This window comes from Periophthalmus magnuspinnatus, chromosome 9, assembly GCF_009829125.3.
Source record: "Periophthalmus magnuspinnatus isolate fPerMag1 chromosome 9, fPerMag1.2.pri, whole genome shotgun sequence".
Taxonomy (NCBI): domain Eukaryota; kingdom Metazoa; phylum Chordata; class Actinopteri; order Gobiiformes; family Gobiidae; genus Periophthalmus; species Periophthalmus magnuspinnatus.
Genome location: NC_047134.1, coordinates 16,493,738 through 16,516,558, shown reverse-complemented (window position 1 = coordinate 16,516,558; position 22,821 = coordinate 16,493,738). Strand labels below are relative to the sequence as shown.

The 22,821-nt window shown below is 38.4% G+C and overlaps 1 protein-coding gene across 2 annotated transcripts; it reads left to right on the top strand.

Moving 5' to 3' along the window:
* Positions 1–429: 429 nt before the first annotated feature.
* Positions 430–22,797, top strand: rorb (RAR-related orphan receptor B). 2 transcript variants are annotated; one of them, XM_033973409.2, is made up of 10 exons: positions 430–742; positions 15,831–15,916; positions 16,060–16,201; positions 16,622–17,047; positions 17,318–17,439; positions 17,668–17,800; positions 17,881–17,988; positions 18,136–18,246; positions 18,392–18,504; positions 18,813–22,797. In XM_033973409.2, exons 1-10 carry the CDS (start codon positions 736–738, stop codon positions 18,975–18,977), a joined length of 1,413 nt encoding a protein of 470 aa, XP_033829300.1. In that variant the 5' UTR covers positions 430–735; the 3' UTR covers positions 18,978–22,797. The 2 variants fall into 2 exon arrangements, with proteins under 2 accessions (XP_033829300.1, XP_055080004.1); XM_055224029.1 differs by lacking the exon at positions 430–742 and adding an exon at positions 14,942–15,154 and having other exon boundaries at positions 18,813–22,764.
* Positions 22,798–22,821: the final 24 nt, after the last annotated feature.

Sequence of the window (22,821 nt, the reverse complement as noted above, 5' to 3'; positions counted from 1 at the left end):
AGTACAGGACAAGATATGTTATTGAATGATGCATATGAAAGTATACATAAATAATATACATAAAAGTGTGGCTCTCACAATCATCCAACAAAAGCAGCCTGTTAAGTTCGGGTAATGCTTGGATGGGGATCTTGAAATGGGGACCTTGAAATGTCCCTAAACTGTTTTACGCGCTGTAACTGTAACACATTTATTTCTCAAGTACCTGTAACTGTGGCGGGTGACAAGACTAATTGCCCTGTGCCCTGGCCGTGGCCGAGCGTCTCCGTGCGTGCGAATGTGCGCGAGTGCGCGTGGAGAGCAGGCGAGAGTGGGCGGAGCAAAAAGCGCTCGGGTCCAATCCGTGCGTCCAGCCCCAACCTCGTGTGGCTCTGCGCTCCCTCCCCTCCCTCCCGCGCGCAGAAAACAGTGAAACCCTCCCACAGAGGTGAGAGCGCAGATGTCATGAGAAGCGCGAGCACACGACGCGAGCTGCTCACCGACCTCAACCAGCCCGCCTCCCTACGCTCCGCTCTGGGATGCTTTTAGCGCACAGACGTCTCCTCTCAGGGCAGCCCGTGGACGCGCAACGACGCCTGCACTTTTCATTTTAATATACATTTTTAAATTGAAGGATCATTCCCCTCTTCCGATACCAACAACAACCCCCTCCCCTTTTAAGTGTTTATGTTTATTTCTTCATGACTGCTGTTTTGGGAAGCGACTCTCAGCACCAGCTCCAGCGACGCCAACACCATGCGAGGTAAGCTCATCCACTGCGCGCACACACGCATGCACGGGCCAGGAACGAGTCCATGCTTCCCTCCAAAGTTTAACCAGGACGTTTCACTTTCCGAACTCATGCCTTCCACGTGCGGGTCTCTCTTCTTGCTTCCAAAGTTTAGTTCTTCAAGTTGGCTTCCTTTAGTAAAATTGATTTGATTTGGTGAAATGGGCCTAATGTAAATCATTTGAGTCCGTAGCTGGGAATTAAACACAGGCCACCTACGGCATTAAATTTCACTTTAATTATTAAGTCAGCACCAGTGGAAATTGCACATCAGATTACGCACTCGCCCTGTTCATTTCCTATCGCTTCTTTGTTGAACTTTATCGAATTCTTCAAGAGTAGTTTTTACGCGCTCCACTAACCCATTTTCTCCAACACTGTGCCCAGCGCCCGGGACGTTCAAATTAAACGTCAATGTCGTTATGCGCTCACACACCATCAGACAGGCCTCCGCTCTCTAAATGTCCAGGGTAAATACGCACAAGCAGCGCGTCTCTCTGTTTGCTGGGAATAACTGGAACAGGCCACGTGGGTGATGTCGGCTTTTCGGGTTGGTTTTATTTACTGTTAATATTGAGCAATTAAACGTGATGTCAAGTTGCAACACTGGCCCTATCTGAACTACTGTTTTGTGTCTAATGAATAGCCCAATGTTCTCTGACCTAACCTGACATTTAGACAGAAGTTGCAGAAGTGGAGAAATTGCCAAGCGGAATCAGGATGCATCATGTCTTATTAGATTGTGTTATTACCTTAATAGTGTTGGATTCATTCATCCATTCACACTTATATCTTACAAATAATATCTAATCTAATATCTCATTTTTAATCATCCCTGGCTATTTGGAGCATTTTGATTAAACTGAAACTCAGGTTTAAGAGTTACAAAAGGTTGCTATTTACAAGAAATTTTACCTTGCGTCAATTACATAATTTTTTTCTATGGAAATAAAGTCTGTCCAATTGTATAATCCTGATAGTGGATACTTTTATAATACAGCTCTTTTGTTCATAGTTTATCTGTCTGTGTGTGTATCTTTAAATATGCATCTAAACATCTATCTTTTCTATACCTGTACACATCTACATATGTCCATTTGTTTCTTGTCTGTGGATTCGAGGCCATGTAAAAGCATGTGGAGGCCTCTCTCACTCCTGTCTGTCTGGTCCTGAGGCCCACTGCTCTGTCCATGTACCTTGTATCACTCTGCTTTCAGATGGGCCGTGCGTCCGCTCTCGTGCATGCATGTTTGGGAAGGGGGTCTCTGGGGTGGGGGGCCATCCAAAAGCAGCAGTAGCAGCTCTCACTCTAAAGCGCTGGACGTCCGATGAGGCCCCTGAAGCGTCTCTCTCTCTCCTGCTCTGCTACATGTGTGTGTCTATGTTTGCTCCTCTCTCCATCTTACTCTCTCTCTCTCTCTGCCTGCCTCTGCACGCCCCAAAGGGTTTTGTCAGATAGAATTAAATCAGAGTGGGCTACGCGCCGGCCCCCACTCCCGACCTGTGTATAAAGATGTGTGTGTGTGTGTGTGTGCAGGGAAATGCGCTCACTGCCACAAGGTTATAAAAAATACAGGCCCCTCATAAGCTTTGGTAATTATCATTTAACAATAGCCACTGCTCCTGAAGCTCGCTGACTGAACATGATGTCACCCCATCGACTGGACGGGACAAAAACACACCAATGTAACATCACCAGGCCTTTTCTGCATCCTACAAAATGGAGCTTTGTGTTTGCCGTGTGTGTCAGGGATGTGTAGGTTGTAAACAGGATTAATTTTGTAATTTCAATGGCACCATGATGAGGATGAGTAGCAAACAGGGCTTTTTGAAGCGAGAGGAAGAGCACTGGCAGAGTAAAATAGATTTGACAGTATGCAGTTATGAGTCACCTTAAGAGGAGTCATCCAGACTCAAGTTTGAGGGTAATAAATGTGGGTTTGTACATTTGCTCTGTTGCAATTACATTCAGGGTAACATGAGGTTTTACTTCAGCTTGAGTAATAATTTAAAGTAAAAGTACATTTTCAAACAACATTGCACATCTCTCCAAACTTTATGATAGAGGTTTTAAATGTATATTTTTATGTATATAATGTATGTAATTTTTAAACTATATGTATGTTTATAGTTTGAAAACATTTGAAAACTTTTTTGCCTTTGTTTTACTACATTTTGTTTGATATATTTATACTTTTTTGAATATTTTTTTCCTTAAGTTAGTTGTATACACAAGCTCTAATCATATACAATGTAATTTCTTCAATATTTATTTTATAGTGTAGTATAAGTTTGCATACAGCAACAATATTGCATTTAAAAGTTGTAGTTCCATAAATGCACGTAGAGCTGTGCAGTGCAGCCAGAAAATTTAGTCTTTTACTACTTCAAGAAATCCTACTCAAAGAAAAGTGAAACGTACGCTATGATAAAACATGTTAAAGAAGTACAATGAATTTATTGAAGTACTGAATAATTCAAATGCCTATACGCTGTGTCTGTCTAATAGTCAATAGTTTCCTTGTTTGCCCTGGCTGTGATCCTTACATATATTCAAGCCTGTTACCCTCGGCTAAGCTCCCTTTTCTGAGCCCTTACACCATAAATGCAGAGGGCAGACAGGTCACAGGGTTCAGCTGTATGCGAGCAGGGGCATGGAGGAGGGCAACTCTAGGCCGCTTGATCTCCTACATTAGCGATATGTGTCAATCGGCATCTCCCGCACAAACTCTTCATCCTGGGAGAAGCGTGACAAGTCGGGACACAGAGGGATAAGGAAAGTTCTTGCACTGTTTATGAAATGTATGACAGACTATTGACATTTGGGGTCAGATCTCAGTCTTATTATTAGTTTTTAGGTTATTATAAGTTATTTGACACTCAAAGGCAAGGTGAAAATGTACGAGTGAAGTGTAAAAAATACGTGGGTGTAATGGTGACTTTTTGCTAAAATGAAATACCGCTTTCATGATCAAACTGTTAGAGGATTTCAACAGAGATTTAACAGAGATTATGGGCATGAACTAAATTGTTAATTTGTTATAATCTGCGCCATTTCAAGATGTCCATAGGTTTCTGCATGATGGACCGTTGCCATAGTAATTAATAATTTAAAAGAATGTGCTATTATCTGTTGAATGGGAAAAAGTCCTCAAAATGTTGCATATAACAGGAAGCTCAAACTCATCAATAGGTAGAAGACACAAATTTAGCAGCAACTATTAACTGATTAGTTTGAGTAGATTGTTTACTGTTTATCATTATAAGAGCATACCTGGACTATTAAATTCTGACATTTTTTTGTCATAATTTCTAATTATAAATGATTATTGTCCATGTATATACAATACATTGAGAAGAGACACAGTTTGTTCTTCATTAAGTATTTTTTGCACACTATAGTAATCTATGAAAATCTGTTAAAAATATGCTCTTCATTAATACTACGCTTGACGGCCTCTTGCCAATAGAATTAGTCCCTTCCTGGTTTACTCTGGAGGCAGTGGCGGTCATTGATTTGTCCGATCCCGAAGCATCCCAGATCAATGCTCATTCAAAACTAACGGAAGCCGCCTGTTTAGAAAAATCCATACGTCCAACTTCAATGGCATTATTTGACATGGTTTACCAGGCTATTAAATATTTTTTGTCGTCTATAGTCTAGGGAGCTCCACATGTTGTTTATGCAAGGTTTAGGCAAATGAGCAACTAAAAGGGAGAGTGGACGAGTTACAAAATGACTGTGACAATAGAGGCAAAGCTAAAAAGACAGCGGGACACAGCAGTTTTACCACAATATGCACTTCATTATGGCATCCAATATTGTGTTATAATGGGACACCTGGTAAGTGCGATGCAGAGCAGAGATGCGGGTAGCATGTTGTTGTTGATTGCGTTGTTTATTGTGTATTTGTGCTGACTAATGGCCCAGTGTTATGTAAGAAGAATGGAGAGATTACCCCGAGCTCCATGCAGGCCACGCTGTTAATCCGTCAAACCCAAGCCCTACTGAACTGACTGACTGAGACCACTGTTCTACTGTAGCCTTTTGCAAAACTCCACTGGACCCCTGTACAGTAAATGTGGCAAATCGATTCTATTGCAGTGTCAGAAAGTGTTGTACACAGTTTCACATGACTATGGATATTTTATAATAAATATTGCAAGTCTGAGTAGTTTCATTAGGTTTTCAAGTTTTAATAAATCGCACAATTATTACCAGTCTTAGTTCATTCGGTTATATATATGAATGGAAATTACATGGAAAAATAAAATATAGTTAGAAAAATCATTCATTCAATTATTTTGCACAACGATATTTCATAAGTGGACAAAAAGGATTAAGTAAAATAGAGTTAAAAATGTTGCATTGCAAATTGCACAAAAATAATTTTCCCCTGAGAATAAGGCCATCAAGTTAGTGCAGTCTTGTATAATTAAAACAGTGGTAAACTTATCAACAAGATAACAAATCAATAACGTGGCCATTCAAAATTCAACCAAACATACTTGGTTTAAATGATATTGACCTATTACTAGTTTTACCATTATAACTTGCTGCCTTTTACAGTTCATCCCTACTGTGTCCCTGTCTCAACATTCCTTCTCATCCTCACCTAAACTTGTGTCTAACCTTAAGCCACGCGCCCGGCACTAAAACTTCCCAGCATGCTGTGTGTGTGGCCTGAATTGTCCCACTGTGCTGCTATCATAGTCTGTTTGTTTAGCATGAGCTCTGTGTGCACTCCATGTTGGTTTTGTCCCTGTATGCGCCGCTCGTCTAGGGAAAACTGTCTCTCTTTCTCTCTCTCTCTCTCTTTTTTACCACAAAGTCGAATCCTCTGCCTCTCCTAATCTTTACACATACAAAGCGTGGGCTATACTTTTGGTTTATGTCTCCACTTTAAAATCTTAGCTGCGAGGGATTCCGGCTCGAACCACTCGGAAAGTCTAAATCTGCCTCCCAGTCATAGTCGTCTTCTTCGTCGCGTGTTTTGTCACTTTAAGTCATCCATAAAGGCAGCGTGTCTCAGCGGAGGTACAATGATATTCAATACTGGCATTCGCAGAGTCTTCTGATTTATATTGAAGCGAAAGAGCAGGCGAGAGCTTGTTAAATGTAGAAATCGAATATTATTTAAAGATGAAGATATCTCTAGATAGACTGTTCCTACTTATAACGAGTAGATCTCTTATAATGAAAACTATGCTGTTACAAATGGAAGTATATATTGGCACAGGGACAGGGTAAAATATTTATTGTTTGGAGTACAATTTTTAACCTTGCAAATCACTATGCTACAACAAGACCTGATACATTGTGTGCATATTAATTATTAATATGAGAGCAAGCATATGGAGTAACAAAAGTAAGTCCTATTGTCTTGTATGAACTGTATTCTTTTATCTTTTACTATCTATATCAACTCATGTGTATACATATATATTGTAGTTACCTTTTAGTTTGAAACAAAGGAGAAATAGTGCCTAAGTGAGTGAGATAAGGAAAGGGAGCAAGTGGAGGGACTTAAATGTTATATAATAGTGCAATGGTGCATTACAGCAATTTTGTGAGCTTGAGCAAGAGTCACTAAACACACATTTTTCTACAATGAAATTAGAAATCATCTTCAGTTGACAGAATATAGTTTATGGGTTAAAGAATTTGACTGTAACCAAACTGTCAGTCTGGAGCTCTCTTTAGCAATGACTAACGGCTGGACCCACAACAGTCCAATCCAAAGTCCACTGCTGCTTCAGACTTCAGCTCACACTAAAGGAGATTACAGTCTATACTGCAGCATACCAGCCCACTGACCAAGAAAGGCTCATTTTAAATCACATATGCTATTATCAAATTATGCATATTCAGTTACAAAGGAAGCTGCTTTTGTAATTTTTTTTTTCTTCTGTTTGAAAATGCAATATTAAAACATACATCATGCAACATATCCTCTATCATTTTTACAATAGAAAACATTAACAGTTACAGAAATGGACAACCAAACTCGCAACCAATGAGTTACTTAAAAGCATTGTCATTTTACAGAAGAGCTGTTAGACCATATCATTTCAATAAAGTGTATCATTGACAATATTCTGTATGAGCTAAGCAAGGCTCTCACTCCTACATTGTGAATGGGTGCAGTCAGGTGTTCTGCTTCACAAGCCCAGTAGCACAATACGCTTATAATTTGACTTAGCCTGAAGTGGCATCTTTTCTTAATGGCAAAGATTAGTGTGTTTTAGTGCTTGTAATTTCATTGAAGAGACCCTTATATTAGGCCCATCTTTTTGAATGCAAACATGTCCAACACTCCCTCCCTTTCTCCTCATGCAAACCACCACACACCACTCTTTGTAAAGTGTCATGAAGTAATAAAACGGTTATATCATGTGAAAAGGGTAGGTAGCTTAGCAATTATACATTTACTTGTTTACAGTTTGAATAATTTACAGGAGACATCTAAAAGTAGTTTTACTTTGTTTCAACATATCCTTATTTTTAAATCACAATATTCTTACCTTCTACTAATGTCATTTTTGGCTAGTCTACACATAATTACCTAGACAAAATCCATCTGTGCCTTTTGCATTATTTATTTATTTCATTTAAGTCAAGTTTGTTAGGAAATATCCCATGTCTCAGTCAGACACACAAAACTGTTGTTCAAACATTTTCTCTTTCTGTTACTTAAGTAAATATTTGAATCATCTGAGTAATATTATTTTTGCCATAATAGTTGGAGTAGAGTTTATGCCCAGTTTAGTCCCACCTCTGATGTTCAGTTAAACTCTACAGTGAACAGGGGACAGTGTGGAGCAGGTGAGGACAGAGTTGGCTGTTGCATTGCCTCTCTCTGATAGTCTTTGTGATCAATTTGCCCCTGTGAGAGATGCCCCTGGGGCCACTTTGGGGAGAACCTTGTTAGGCTGAGTTAAATTGTTGCCCGAGGCGAGCTATTAGCGTCCATCCCTGGGAGAGGACGCACACATCCCCTCACACACTGCAGAACGGCTCAGAGCCACGCTCAAACGCACATACATCCAAATCCTTTCACATCACATAACGGAAACTAAAGCTGCACAACAACACAACCGCCACATGCCTTTCTCAACCCAGACTTTATTCAGAATGAACACAGTATTTGTTACACAAATCACAAACATGTTTGAATGATTCTTTCATAGCATACATTAAATATGTGAATAGAATAACTGGGCATGCATATGATACTGACTTTAATATTTTTCATCTAAATGAATGTTTAATCATAAGAATTCTCTTATAAACCTTAAATTAAATGACTATATCCAGGGCTTAAAGCCTGCTTGATGGTATGCTTTTAAATAATAATAATAATAATAATAATAATAATAATAATAATAATAATAATAAATGCTGTAATTTTTCAATTAAACCCTTTATAATAACTACACAGTTTCCGACACAATGCAATCTCAGTAATTAGCATGAAATTTCAATGCATCAACACAACTTGGCAATATCAGATTGACTTACACCACAAGATTTCTCTGCACCTTTTGAAAAATCCTGTATGCGCCTCTCTGGGATAGCCACCTCTCTCTCCACTCCCTTCCCCCTCATAGACACACACACACAGACTGTCATCTGCAATTAGGCTCAACAGAAACACACCATAGGAGGAGGAGCGTCGGCTGGAGCAAGATGAGGACAGGGCCAGTGCCGACACAACACCATTTTCTCACTTTGGGAATGAAACAGCAGGACACTGTACACTTGTTTGTAACACACATGTACCATTCATTTGTACTGTTTCATCAGGGTGGAATCTAGTAAATATGAGACACAAGAGAGTCCAACTATTAGATAATATGTTTAATAGAAACCAAATTTTAAAATATGTTGAAAACTTTTTTTTTTCATTTTAAACATTATTAAAGCCCTTAACACTTTGACATCTAGCCCAAGACAACTGCTCTACTCTTTTTGCAGGGGCTAACTCTGTGCATGCCAAGAATTAATCACTAATTTCATTCCATTTATGCATGTCGCATGTAACTGAAGCTTGTAACTGTGGGCCTTTTTAGATCTGGTTCACCCTAAAAAGTGGCCAGTTAGTAGCTTAGTTAGTCGTAGGTCAGAGTGCATGGTTTGAAAAAATATATAAATATTTTCAGTTGCTTTTGAATTAAATGATTAAAACAGTTGTCTTTTTAAAATACTATCATTCGCACATGACAAATAATGCCAAAGTGCCACCACAATACAGTTTGTGTGAAACTGTCAGCATGTTTGGGTGGCCGGCTCACAGACGATAATGACCAGATGCAGGACCTCTCACACTCGGACACGTTACTTCCACCTCGCTGCACTTTGTCAATCCTTAAGAAAAGGGCAGGGGTCACAGGGGTCCTACAGGTCACCCAGGGGGCTGAGGTGCTAGCGTATGGATGTATAGCCTGTGTGTACAGTGGCCATTAGAGGCAGATTTGAAGAGGCAGATGGGCACGATGTGTTTGGGGGTGTACATGTAAATGCAGACAGGACTAAGTCTAATACCCTGTGGAGTTTTCCCCACATTCTCATATCCATCTGAGGACACATATTGTATTCTGTGTGTGTGTGTGATGAGAGACTAAGCATGCAAAGAAATTATACTGTAAAATTTTCAAAGACAGTAATGCATGCACTCAAGCATATAAAAAATGTCTGTCCAAATGCGGATGCATGTGTGTGTGTGAATCGATGCATTGGACGACAGCCAGTGGCCCCCTTCTGTTGCCTCTCCATGGCGTCCAATCATGTTGTGGCGCTGTATTCTGTGAGCAAACCGCAGCTGATCCTAGACCTGCTAGCTGAGCAATTACCCAGAGTGCTTTTGGGTCCTCATGGCAGCCTGGACGAGCTTGTGCCCTCTGACACACAGTGCAAAGGGGGAGGGTGGAAGAAACAGTTTTTTCACAACAGTTTTTTGCACTGGAAAAATGTATTGAGTGAGGGTAGAGGTGACTAACGTGCCCATGTACTGTCTCTATAGGAGTGGACAAAGGCAGAGTTGGCGGCATAGGATTTGAATGGGGGAGGGGTCTACTATGATTATTGTTATATGCCCTTATACACACAAGATTGCACTGTCCACACAAGGGAAGAGGATTCAGGATTATAATATAGTTTGTGATGACACATAATCGTTAGCTGTGCCATCTTCATCACTGCACTTACTCAACAGCTCAATTGAAACTTATCAACAAGAACCCCACAATAATGCCATAACAGGACCATTCATTTTGTCAAATACATTTATAATGGGGTCAGTTGATTAGGAGTTAATTTTATATTTTATTGCTTTAAATAAATTTAGCCAGTCTCTCCACAACACACTTTCAAGTTCCTACCCAACTTAGGAGACAAAGAAATGGGGCCTACACAGTGTATATTCAAATCTATATTTAAGTAACTTTCCTCTGAAACACAACTTTCCTATAGAAATTGGAGTGAGGTTGGATTGAATCTACAACACAATACCTCTATCTATTGTCTGACACAAAATGGAAGTCAAATAATAAATTCTTAAACAATATACTTAAAATTGGAACAAAAAAATACATGCAAGTATTCCAGCACAGTCTCTCCATAAGTCCATTTGAAACCTCTTTTGCCGGCTGTGTTTTATTGATTTAATAGGACAGTATGAAGTGAAAATATGACAGGGGGCTCATGGGAAAACAACACAAGCCTCGCCGCTATTTGCTATTCCCAGCCGTCTGCGCTATCCACTTTGGTGATCACTCCAACCCAAGTTCTCCTATTGTTTTTCATCATTGGCTGGATAGGAAAAAAACATATTCCTCTAAGCTTGTATGAGTAGAAAGTTAACGCCGCAAGATGGAAATAGATCATGAAATAGTCAAATGATTTCCTAGTCACACAGCCACTTACAAACAGAATAGAGAGGATATGGCGAATTGTGATAGCATAATTCACAGTGTATAGACATCTGAGGCCAGAGCTGGAGTTGTTGAAATTTAACAAGAAATGTGGTGGGGGGTAAAGTGCTGATCTCCGACTTTTTCCCCAGAAGAGATCTAGTTAACTGGGAAGATTTTTAATGAGAAATGGAGAAAAAACCCACCCACATCCATCCCCAACAAATCAACCCCTGGGACTACAGTAGGAGTCGTGTTTGCATTTCTCAAAGTGTCTCGCATAGGGGAAAAAGTTAAGGTGGAAAAGTGATTTGAACTGCAATAACATGATGGTGAATGTGCAGCACGTTGTAACCACAAATGTAATGTTATGCGCCGCTCAGGTCTTGTAAGATTGACATGTTTCTCAATGTATGTCTTTTGTTATAGGCAAAATTGGACTGTGTAAACAAAAAAGAAGATTTGCCACTATCATATATATTATTTACCTTCCAAACTATTAAGTTACAATTTCTACTTCATTTCATTTATCTGTATTTTCACAGGGAACAAAAACAAAGAAAACAAAAATAACCGCATAGGTCCAGGTGCAGGTGTGATTATAAATAAATTATCACCAGATTATTACTCTGAAAGGTTAAGAAAACCAGATTATGAAAATGCATTAGTGGCACCAGTGTATCCAGTTTTGCATATCCTTGAAATGTATTCAATTTCTAGGAAGCAAAATAACCGAAAGCTTTTTTCTCATTTCAGTTCTAGTGCAGTCAGTTTTTAAATGTAGCCAAACATGAGATCTTGTATTAAAAATTCCCGTATCAGAGTTCAACAAACCAATGAGATATTCAGGCAGTTTATCAAGTAATCCTTTATATATACATTTTATACAGTGCTGTTCTCTTCTGACAGATAACAATAGCCAACCTACTTTTTTCATAGTGAACAGTGATGGGTTTTAAATTCATCACCTGTTATGAAATGAAGGGCTGAGTGAAAGAGTGTATCCAAAGGTTTCAAAGTGGAGGCTGAAGTCTTCATGTTATATCTGCATAATCTAGTACAGAAAAAAAAGTCGCTTGAACAATTTCTTTTCTGTAATTCAATGGGATACAAGATTTGTTTTTCTAATAAAATGATCATTTTGATTTTAAACTGTTACATAATTCTGAGATACATTTTTTAAAGGTTTTGTCGAGCCAAAACCCAAGATCTTTATAGGTGGTGATTCTTTCAATCAATGTACTATTTAGTGTATAAAGATTTGTAGCTTGTATCTCTTTATGTATTTTTGAAAAAATCATGTACTTAGTTTTTTTGAAAAATTATTTTGGAACCAATTACCGGTACATCTAGCAATGTCTAATCTAGTATGTTTCAGGCGCTTTAAGAGGATTTTATGATTTATGACATTCTAATAGTAATGCATTTATTTATTTTACTTATTATAAAAATAATACCTTAATGTTATCAGAATGAATTCTCTGTGTAATAATGTGTTTTAAAAATAGTCAGAGGGCAACAATATTGAGCCTTTTCCAGAATTGGAAAATCTGACAGCCATACCAAATATATCCACAAATCAACAACAAAGATAATGTATAATGCTATTAGTGAAAAGACAAAAACATAAAATTATAAATGTAACAAAAAAGAAATTTCCAGAAAAAAAGATTCATATTTATGCGTTCAGACTATAAAATGTTAATAGGAATTGTATGTGAGGGGCAAACATCAGTGTAGAGTAATAATGTGTAAAAAACACTTCTAGTATCACTGAGTGGCCTAATTTGCTCCTATATAATTTTCTCCTCTTATTGACAAGAAGGTCATTGACTCTTAATGCGTCATCATAACCTTTAATAGTACCATGAAGCCTTACGAAAGCCACTGCTGCAGAAGTGTTGCTCTGATATTAGTGTTGGCTGCTGCGGTGCTATGTAGATGGATAATTAGGGCTCTATTTAGAGAGAGGGCCAGCCTAAGTAATACACAGGAGATTCTTACTTCATTAAAAATCAATTATGATAACACACGTGCCAGTGCAACACAACCCTTGTGGACCAAATCGCTCACACATTCACGTGGGCAAACCCTCATGGCATTTCCAACCATTCGTACGATTTCAAAATACATCTGCGTTATGTTGGTTGGATTTATCTTTCTTTGTCACGTTCTCTCCAGAGATTGTCCTGATCCTTCTCTTAGCTGAGAAGTGCCAGCCTTGCAGTCTTACATAATAACCTGTCTGTCACTCAGAGACCATACTGGGTCAAATCAGGTTTTCTACGACTTCATTATTCTTATAAATGAAGCTGGAGGATAATAAATTAAAAAAAATGAATATGATTTTTTTTTCCCACATTTGAAATCCTGCTCTGTTATTACATTACTTGCCACTATCACAACTTAAGTCACAAGAACATACCTATGTCTATGTATTCTTTATGTCATACCCAAGTTTTTATAAATACATTAAATCCATGTCAAATTGAGTGAGGCTTTTGCTAGGACCAGTATATATGATATAAACAAATGCAAGGCTGATAGTTGAAAGAAATGAAAGTGAAAGAAAGGAAAACTTTACCTAAAACATTAGCTTAAATCCCTTAAAATCACAGGGTTCATTATCATATATTCAAACACCAACGACGCGCGTCTTTATTTTCCCATAATCCCTTGCTGCAGTGTGTATTGTCAAGTGCATGAGGAAGTGGGAGTTGGATGAACTGTAAGCTATGACATCACTTCCTGTTAGCATGTGACAGCTTAGCACATCATTGCCGTGGCAGCCAGACGACATCCTCGAGTGGGTGGTCGCCCTGGCAACCTCGATGCTGTCATGACCATCTTCCTATATCCCACCTGACAGTTCCCATCGGCAAAAGGCACAGCACACACGCCTGAACAATACACAAAACACCGCCCACACATGCGTACAGTAGAATATATTCACATTTTGCTAACATTTTTATTTCTGTACTTTGTCTTTAGCTGGGTGGCTTAAAATGAAGAGGAGAGATGCTTACTCGAATCCTGAAAAACAAGCAAGGAAGAACAATAAAACAATGCCCACATGCCGGACTGCTTTAGGCCTGGTTATGTGATGCAAAGGCGCACACAATATCCAGTAAGCCAAATGTAGCAAGAGATACACTGTAATCACTAGAACTGGAAAACAAATGTTCAAAGCACTTTAAATAATTAGCGTGCATATTCATAGCACTGCGGCAGGTGTGGGTTGGACTTACTTAGCACTGATTCAGAAATGCCCAAAACTTGAGACAATTTTGAGTAGTGTTTATCATATTTACTGTGTATGTAGAGTATTGATAGTCAAGCATCACGTCCGGGCTGAAACTGACCTGTTTTTACTGTCTATAAATAGCCCGATACAGACCCCATTCATTGACAGCTCGGTGTGTGCGTAGTCCCGTCCCAGTCCAGTGCTCTGACCCAGTTTGGAGCTGGTAGGGTAGAAATCACTAGAACTGGGTCACGTCTTAAGCCCCACCATAAATCACCAAATATATAAAAAGGAGACTTTAAAAAGTGCTGCACACCACTAAGTGCAAAGGTCATTTGTTAACATGTATTTGCCATAATAATATGTTTAGGTTTATGTAATGCAAAATAACTGCGCTTCCCTAAAATGTCCTTGAATTATAGAGCAAAAGAGGTCATGTTTGTAAGTGCCAACGCATACTAATAAAAAGTTCATTTGGTCTTCTTAAATGTTTAAAGAAAGTGTAGTTTCATGGTGCACAGTTGCAGAGTGGTTACCACATTTTTGGGTGAATTTGGTCCTCTGGACAGCCACTTTATTAATTATTTGATTTATTCTTTTTGTATTCCTAGTATAAGTTACTCCCACATTACAGTTTTACAGCAAATATGCATTTAGTATGGTATATAGACAATAGAAGCACAAGTTGTCAGCTCCGCCAACTGATTGTTGTTCCTGATGTTATCTATTATAACATACATGCAGCAGTTAGTACCTGTCCATTTGCTTAGACAGACAGAACTGTCTCTATTGATCCTGATATAGGATTATCCAATTAAACATATTTTGCACTCTCATTCCTTCACTGAGCATGCCCATTTTACAAGTGAGTCCTCTTGGCCACATTATTTTTACATACAACTTGAACTCATAACAAGCTGAAGAATTTTCTAAAGTTGTACTTCTACAATGAGATTACAAGTGAATGGCTATTTCAGCTGTAGCTAAGGCCAGGCTCTGCGGAGACTGTGCGATGGGAAATAATTTAGGATTAGAAAGGCGGTGTAATCTCTTTATAGACAGTGTGCCATCTCAGCAGACATACCTGACTACCTCTCACACTCCAGCTGCACTCCTCATTTATCAACATTATGGACAATTAAAGACAACTGTGACAGGTGCCTCTTTGTTTTAGTTTGTTGATGTTCTGTGCCTTTGCTAGTGACTATACATGGATCTGCCCATACACAGTAAGTATGGATTTTAGGATGAATGCAAGCTGTAGACATAGCAAAAACAGACAAGGAGTTGAGAAAGCATTTGTGAACAAAGTAGCATATAGTCTGTGTGGTAGTAGTAAAGTTACTACTGGTGATTATACAGCTATAATCATTAGTCGTACTTGTAGTAGAAGTGTCCTCCAGCATATTTCATACTTTATTGCTTCGGCGTCGTTCGTTTGAGCCTGGACATAGTGATTTGTCCCATATGATTTCCCTCCACTACTTAAAACTTTTTTCTTTTTTTTTTTTTTTACAAAAACAAATAATAATTTGTCTATATAAAAACATAATTTGGAGTAACTGCCAAAATGAGAATGAAAGGCTGTACTGATTTTTTTTTTTTCTCATTATAAGCCTAACCTTTGTAACCTGTAAGGGCCTGTCCTTCAGCTGTAACACTCACACTTGCAGCCACCTCCTCTGGCTTGTGTCTGTGCACTCACACAGGGACACAAAAAGAAGGCCCATGTCAGCCTGCCCTTGTGAAGTCGTTTCCTCAAGCTACACTCACAATGCTGTTACTGCATCCAACCAGGTCATGTGTTTGTCCCATGTTTTTAACCTGAAATTGGCCCACCAGCTGCGAGAAAGCACTTTTGTTGTGGGTTCCTCTATTTTTAAGATTTTCTTTTTTTTCTTTCAGCCCAAATCGAAGTCATACCATGCAAAATCTGCGGAGACAAATCATCAGGCATTCACTACGGGGTTATCACATGTGAAGGATGCAAGGTAGGGAGAGAAAATTTCATGCAAAACAGCTTTCTCTAACTCAAAATCAAATATCTATTTGGCTCAAGCATTTACCATGTATTCTGTTTGTCAAGTAAATCTCTAATCTTTAACAATCTTGTTTATTGTAAATTTTTAACCAGGGGTTCTTCAGACGTAGTCAGCAGAATAACGCATCGTACTCCTGCCCTCGCCAGCGAAACTGCCTCATTGACAGAACCAACCGAAACCGCTGCCAACACTGCCGCCTGCAAAAATGTCTTGCCCTAGGAATGTCTAGAGATGGTAAGAAATTTACCAAAATACTAGATTAGAACAACTCAGTTTGTGAACATAAACATCTTTAGAACCGGGACTGTGAAAATGTAGTCCAATTCTCAGAATGAATTTGAGTATGTTGTGTCTGTTGATAAAGGGAAAAAGATACTAAAAGACAGATAATCTAAACCAGGGGCAATCATGAAAATAGACATAGACGACAATAGAAGTGAAACATATCTCCATAGCTAAAATTGTAAACTTGTTCTGAAGAATAATCTTTAGGGAAATTTGCCATAATTTGGTCTACATCTCAAAAATGTAGACCAATAAAAGAATTAAACAAATATTTAATCAAACACATAAACTATTTTGTCCATGACTTTAAAACTTTAAATACAATATGCAACTGTTTTAAGGTTTAACATATTTTTTTCTACCACACAGCTGTAAAATTTGGTCGTATGTCCAAAAAGCAGCGTGACAGCCTGTATGCAGAGGTTCAGAAGCACCAGGCACGACTTCAGGAGCAGCGGCAGCAGCAGACTGGGGAGGCTGAAGCTCTCGCACGCGTTTACTCTACCAGTCTAACCAATGGACTGTCCACCCTCAACCATGAGATTGGGGGCACATACGCTAATGGTCATGTCATAGAACTGCCCAAGAGTGGCCATGGAAATGGGGGTGTCCCGGGATACTACAGCATTGACTCCACCCAGCCCTCGCCCGACCAATCAGGGCTGGACATGTCCGGCATGAAGCACATTAAACAGGAGCCAGTGTATGACCTTACGCCTGTCCCAAACCTGTTTAGCTACGGAGGATACCAGGAGAGTCAACTGGGACCTAATAACGTCAGCATGGGAGAGCTAGGTAAGGATATCAATACTTTAAAAACTCTAAATCTTAAGGTACGGTGTAGAAAATATACTGTAGAGAAGATAATCTGACAACAGGAGATCAGACAAGCTTATGCACATATATGATGTGTATTATGAACTGGGTAAGACACATGTGGTGTTAAATAAGATAAATAAGAACTTTAATTTGTTCCACAATGGGGAAATTGCAAGAATAATCAAGAGGACATTGGCCATGATCATAGCATATAATTGTCACTAATATAAAAGTGTTGTGTTGCAGACCGCATTGCTCAGAATATCATAAAATCCCACTTGGAGACATGTCAATACACGTCAGATGAGCTGCAGCAGTTGGCGTGGCAGACACACTCCTACGAAGAAGTCAAGATGTACCAGAGCAAGGTGAGGATTTTGGTTTAATTTGAGTGTCTTTTTCTTTCTTTTGGATTCAGCAAAATACATAATTGAATTTGTGACCTTCCTGACCTCTCAAATTGTCCAGACTGTGTTGAGACTGGCACAAACGGATTCCCTTGTGGCTGTTGACTTTTCAAAATAGGAATTGGTGCATGCTGGTTTACTTTTATATAAATATCCTTTTATAATAACAAGGACATATTTTTCCTCTAGCCTCGGGATGTACTGTGGCAGCAGTGTGCCATCCAAATCACCCATGCGATTCAGTATGTAGTGGAGTTCGCCAAGCGCATCTCAGGGTTCATGGAACTGTGCCAGAATGATCAAATCCTACTTCTAAAGTCAGGTGAGGACTAAAAATACAAATGTAAACGTAAATCTATTCATCAAAAATATTTCAAAATAATAATGTTTACTGTGTCTCAGGTTGTTTGGAGGTGGTTCTGGTCAGGATGTGCAGAGCGTTCAATCCTCTTAACAACACTGTCCTGTTTGAAGGGAAGTACGGTGGGATGCAGATGTTCAAAGCACTAGGTAAGATCTGCAGGCCATAATCTCTGTCCAAATGAAAGTAAAAATGCCCTTGGTTAATTTTAGCTCTTTTTGCTCAAAAGACGTGGCTGTAAAAAGAATAATGACATTCTCCTTTCTGTGTGCCCTTCACTGCCGTCTTCCGCCAAGGTTGTGACGACTTAGTGAGTGCGGTGTTTGACTTTGCCAAGAGTTTGTGCTCACTGCAGCTCACTGAGGAGGAGATCGCTCTGTTTTCAGCTGCTGTACTCATTTCCACAGGTCAGTGCGCAGCCTCCTAATATTTTGGGAACATAAAAAGAACAGGCTTGCCCTAAAAACTCTCACATAAGATGCAACCTAAAAAGGCAATCATTAATGTTCTTGACAAATAACAGTCTAACCATAAGCATTGTTCATGTCTTAGATCGGTCGTGGCTGATGGAGCCAAGGAAAGTTCAGAAGCTACAAGAAAAAATATATTTTGCTTTGCAGCACATAATGCAGAAGAACCACATGGACGAAGACGCATTGGCAAAGGTAGACCTATCTGCTTATATAATTTTAATATAAATATTGCTCAACAGTCATATATATATCTTAAGTAATCATTATTTTTTATTGATATTCATTATTATTTTAGACGACAACCACAAACTCTAACAAAATTAACCAATTATATATGTATTTATCATTATTATTATTATTATTATTATTATTTTATTAAATTGTTAATGCCATGAAACAAATACTAATGTGTTATAGGACTATTAGTATAAAATAAATGTAGTACATCAATCATAAATCCATATCTGCAGTTTTATTGATGGTGCCTCTCTTCTGTGCAGCTGATCAGCCGTGTCCCGACACTGTCCGCCCTGTGCACACTCCACACAGAGGAACTGCAGGCCTTTCAGCAGCTCCACCCCGAGACCGTCAATGTCCTGTTCCCTCCTCTTTACAAAGAACTGTTCAACCCGGACCCAAACTCCACCATGACCATGCCCAAGTGACTACCTGCGGCCCCACTGCGACACATGCTGCCAGCAGAGGGCCACCAAGAGCAACAATACAAGAACAAGACTACTGCCACCTCAGGCAAGACAATGAACAATGAGTGGCATATTTTAGAAGGGGGAGAGGAGGAGACACCACCTGCCAGAGACTTACCGCCAACTACTATAGGAATGTCCAGCACTTACTCCATCTTGTTCACCGATACAGTCTAAAGAATGTATATATAATGAAGTTAATGAATCAGTGCTCCCAAGCCACACAATACAAAATACAAGGGGGGGCTGTCTCATGAACTGAACTGACCAGAAATGTACAGACTTATAAAAAAAATCTAGGAACAATTTTAAGCTTAATGAAAAAATTGGTAAGTTAATTTCTTTTAACTTTGAAAAAAATCTTTATGCTTGATTTTGTTTTGGAAGGAAGAAGCCGGACTGGGAAGGGATTTAGAAAAAGCGACTGTAGATATATTCTTCTAGAGCAGAGTGGATTCCAGTATTACTTCTGTTAAAAATAACTTAGTCCTAATTTAAATATACAGCTGTCAGTTGTGGCTGGCGATATTATGTCGATGTGTTTTATTTTATTTTATAGTTACTTGTGTACAGAATTTGTAAAGACTTGTAAAAGAATACTGGGTTAAAACCGGGAATTGATTCAGGTTTGTTGATATATAGAGAAGCCTTGTCTGGATTTTGTTCATTATGTAATGAAGGTACTTCAACCTTCAAATAAGAACTTATAGACTTGTAAAGAGAGAAAATATGAAGGATTTTTAAAAATGACTTTTCAAGATATATACAGAAATATTCTATTTTGCAAAAGAAGTGGCACCGTATCAATCTTATTCACGCTGCAATAATGCTGGTACAAGCAGGACTGCTTTGGAACAATCATCAAAACAATCATCAAACCAGGCACAAAACAGGACCTCAGTTAACAATATTTCAGATAACCCTCATCCAACAGACAAACCAGGCAAAATATAGCCTATAAACAGTTTGTGAAATTAAAAAATTTCAGTTTTTATTACCTTAATGACTTTTTTCACTTTTGCACAATTTTGTCCTTGGATGTCAATCACTCCGGGCTTTGAAAATGAAGGACCCTTTTATTTCTACAAAGCAATAACTTTTCTCTCTGCCTTTCTGATCTTCTACCCTCCTCCTTCTTCAAGTTGTAGCAATTATAACAAAAATGCACTATCTCCTAACTCCACCAATGATCTCTTTAAAAGAGCATTCATGTTATTTTTTATTATTTGATCTTGGGTTCGGACACAACCCACCAAGCGCTTTTTTCAAAATGTGAAGACCAGCTGTCAAAAGCTGGCTGCAATATTACATGTCCATTTAACAAACTGTGAGACAAGACAATCACCATTGCGCGCTGTAGAATTCCTCCCATGATAGCACTTATTACATCATTTCAAATGTTTTTTCTACTTCATCTTATGCATTGCTTTTGCCCACTGTGTAATTTGCTGCTAAAGGAAGGTTGATTGATTCTATCTAATCATCTCTAATCCAATTTTTGGGTATGTGCTGCATTCAGCCACTATGCTTGCTCAGTTGGCATTGCTTTTGAAATGTAATATACTGTATTCAAAGGCATTGCTCAAAAATGTTACAAAATTACTCCCTGTGTAGAATAATATATTTTGTTGTCACTATTTCTTGAATAGCACAATTTTGATCTAAATCTTTTCAGGGACTGGGCTATCATGTTTCAGTTATATGTATTGCACTGGGGCCAAACATTAACTTGCTTTGAAAATATGCAACTTGGTTTTTTTTAGGTTTTTTTTTTTTTTTTTCCTTTAACGCTATTACAATCACAGTTTACCATTTACAGACATTAAATCTAATCTTAGTTTGACCTTTCACCCCAGATCAGAGGCCAGTGACCCTTAAAGACAATCACTTGCTCATAAAAAAAGCTTGATGCACTACACAGCATCTCTCAGGGAGCAGCTCTTTTTCACACTTTGCATGAAAAGAGGGTTAAATATTTTTGCAAATTTACATGGAAAAATTATTATAAATGAAGTAATTTTTGTGAAAAATATGGCGTACAGCACCAACATTGGAATATGCCCAGACAAGGCTTTGACAAGTGTGTGTGTATGTCTGTAGCGAGCCTGAATTCACTGTCTGCTTATTATTTATCATTGGCTCATAGCGCAGATATAATGACCATAAAATAGCCCACATTTGTCAACACTAGTTCAACATGTACTGTGTATTTTGCTGCTCTCGGGACAATAGGAGGCATCCAATAGTAAGCTGTGAATCATAACATGAAGACAGTGAATTCTCGCTCCGAATATGATGTTTTTGTGTATGTTTTTTTTCTTGTTAGACTGTGAATCAAAGGGGTGGGATGGGGTTGAGAGACAGGAAGTGCTGGCAACAAGTGGCAACATAACACTGTAAGTAAGATACTGTAGCAATAAGAAATGGAGGCATTTACTACTGTCATGTTTGCATTGTAAGATTATTTTTTATTTTATTACTATTTACTATTATTATTGTTCTTATTATGACTACTATTCTTCTATTACTATTAGCCTATTGTTGTTCTGTTCTATTTGCATGAAGTTTCATTGCTATAAAACATTTGGGGCTTATTTGTGATTTCTCTTCTCATGATAATGGAGAGGATGGGCTTACTGACAGGGTGGGCCACGGGTTTAGGGCCATTTCCAGATCGATTCAGTCAGTTCAAAGCAAACATTTTTTTCACGAGCTGGAAGCTGAACCTTTTTTTTTAATAAAACGCTCCTATTTATACACAATTTCAAATTTCTTTCTGAATTTCAATGGTGAATTTTCTCCTGAAACCTTTGAATGTGTGAGTTGTGATTTGCCCTGTCTGAACTGGCCTTATTGAACCAGTTTCTAGACCCAGATCCTTCAGCGGGGAGGGGTCGTTTATATTTGAATGTTTGAAGAAGTATTGCTTCATTGTGATGGCTGTATGCAGTCATGCCTTTACGTTTCCATAAACACAGAAAAACAAAGCGCACAATAAAGACAGTCATTGATACATCCTGTCACTCCAAACACACATTTCCATACTCTTTACAATACTTTTTTCCCTCACTACTCCACCCAGGTCATTCTCTTCCCTGCCCTGAGAAAACGTGTGAATGGGTGTGTGAGATGATGTATGATTTTACCAGTGCTTTGTGACCTTTCTATAAGCATTACACAGGCGTGCAACTGGAGTAGTGTTGATAAGTGTTAAGTTATTGTTTCGAATGTCTTTGCATCGAAGCGAGAGCAAATAAAACAAAATGTAGCAATCTGTAACAAGAACCTATGAGGTGCTAAGGTTACAGAAGATCTTTTACACATAAACAAAAGAAACAATAAAAAACAAAACATTTGTGTTGTTTTCAAAGTGCCATAGTTTTAGAGGAAAGGAAAGATTGGTCAAAAGGAGGGTGTAGATGCTTTACTGTGTGCATTTACTTGAAAATCAAAAAAGGGGAGCTCCAAGAAAATGGTGTATTGGAAATACACTTATCATTTTTTTTACATTTTCATTGAAGGGACTCTGCTGGACTCTGAACTATAACTCTCTAAAAATAACTTCATAACTGTTTAATTTTGCATCAAATTAAGTGTGTTTGTGTGCGTGATGTAGGAGTCAAAACGATCCAGATTTAAATAAGAAAAAAGCTGGGTCAAAGTCCTCCTTTGAGATAAAAATACAATGTGAAGATCTGAAGTGATTTTTGTTAAATTCTATATTTTATCGCTTTTGTAGACATTTTGTTGTGGGAAGAAAAAATAAAAACTTTTATGGGTGCAGCTTTGAGTCATTTTTAAATAC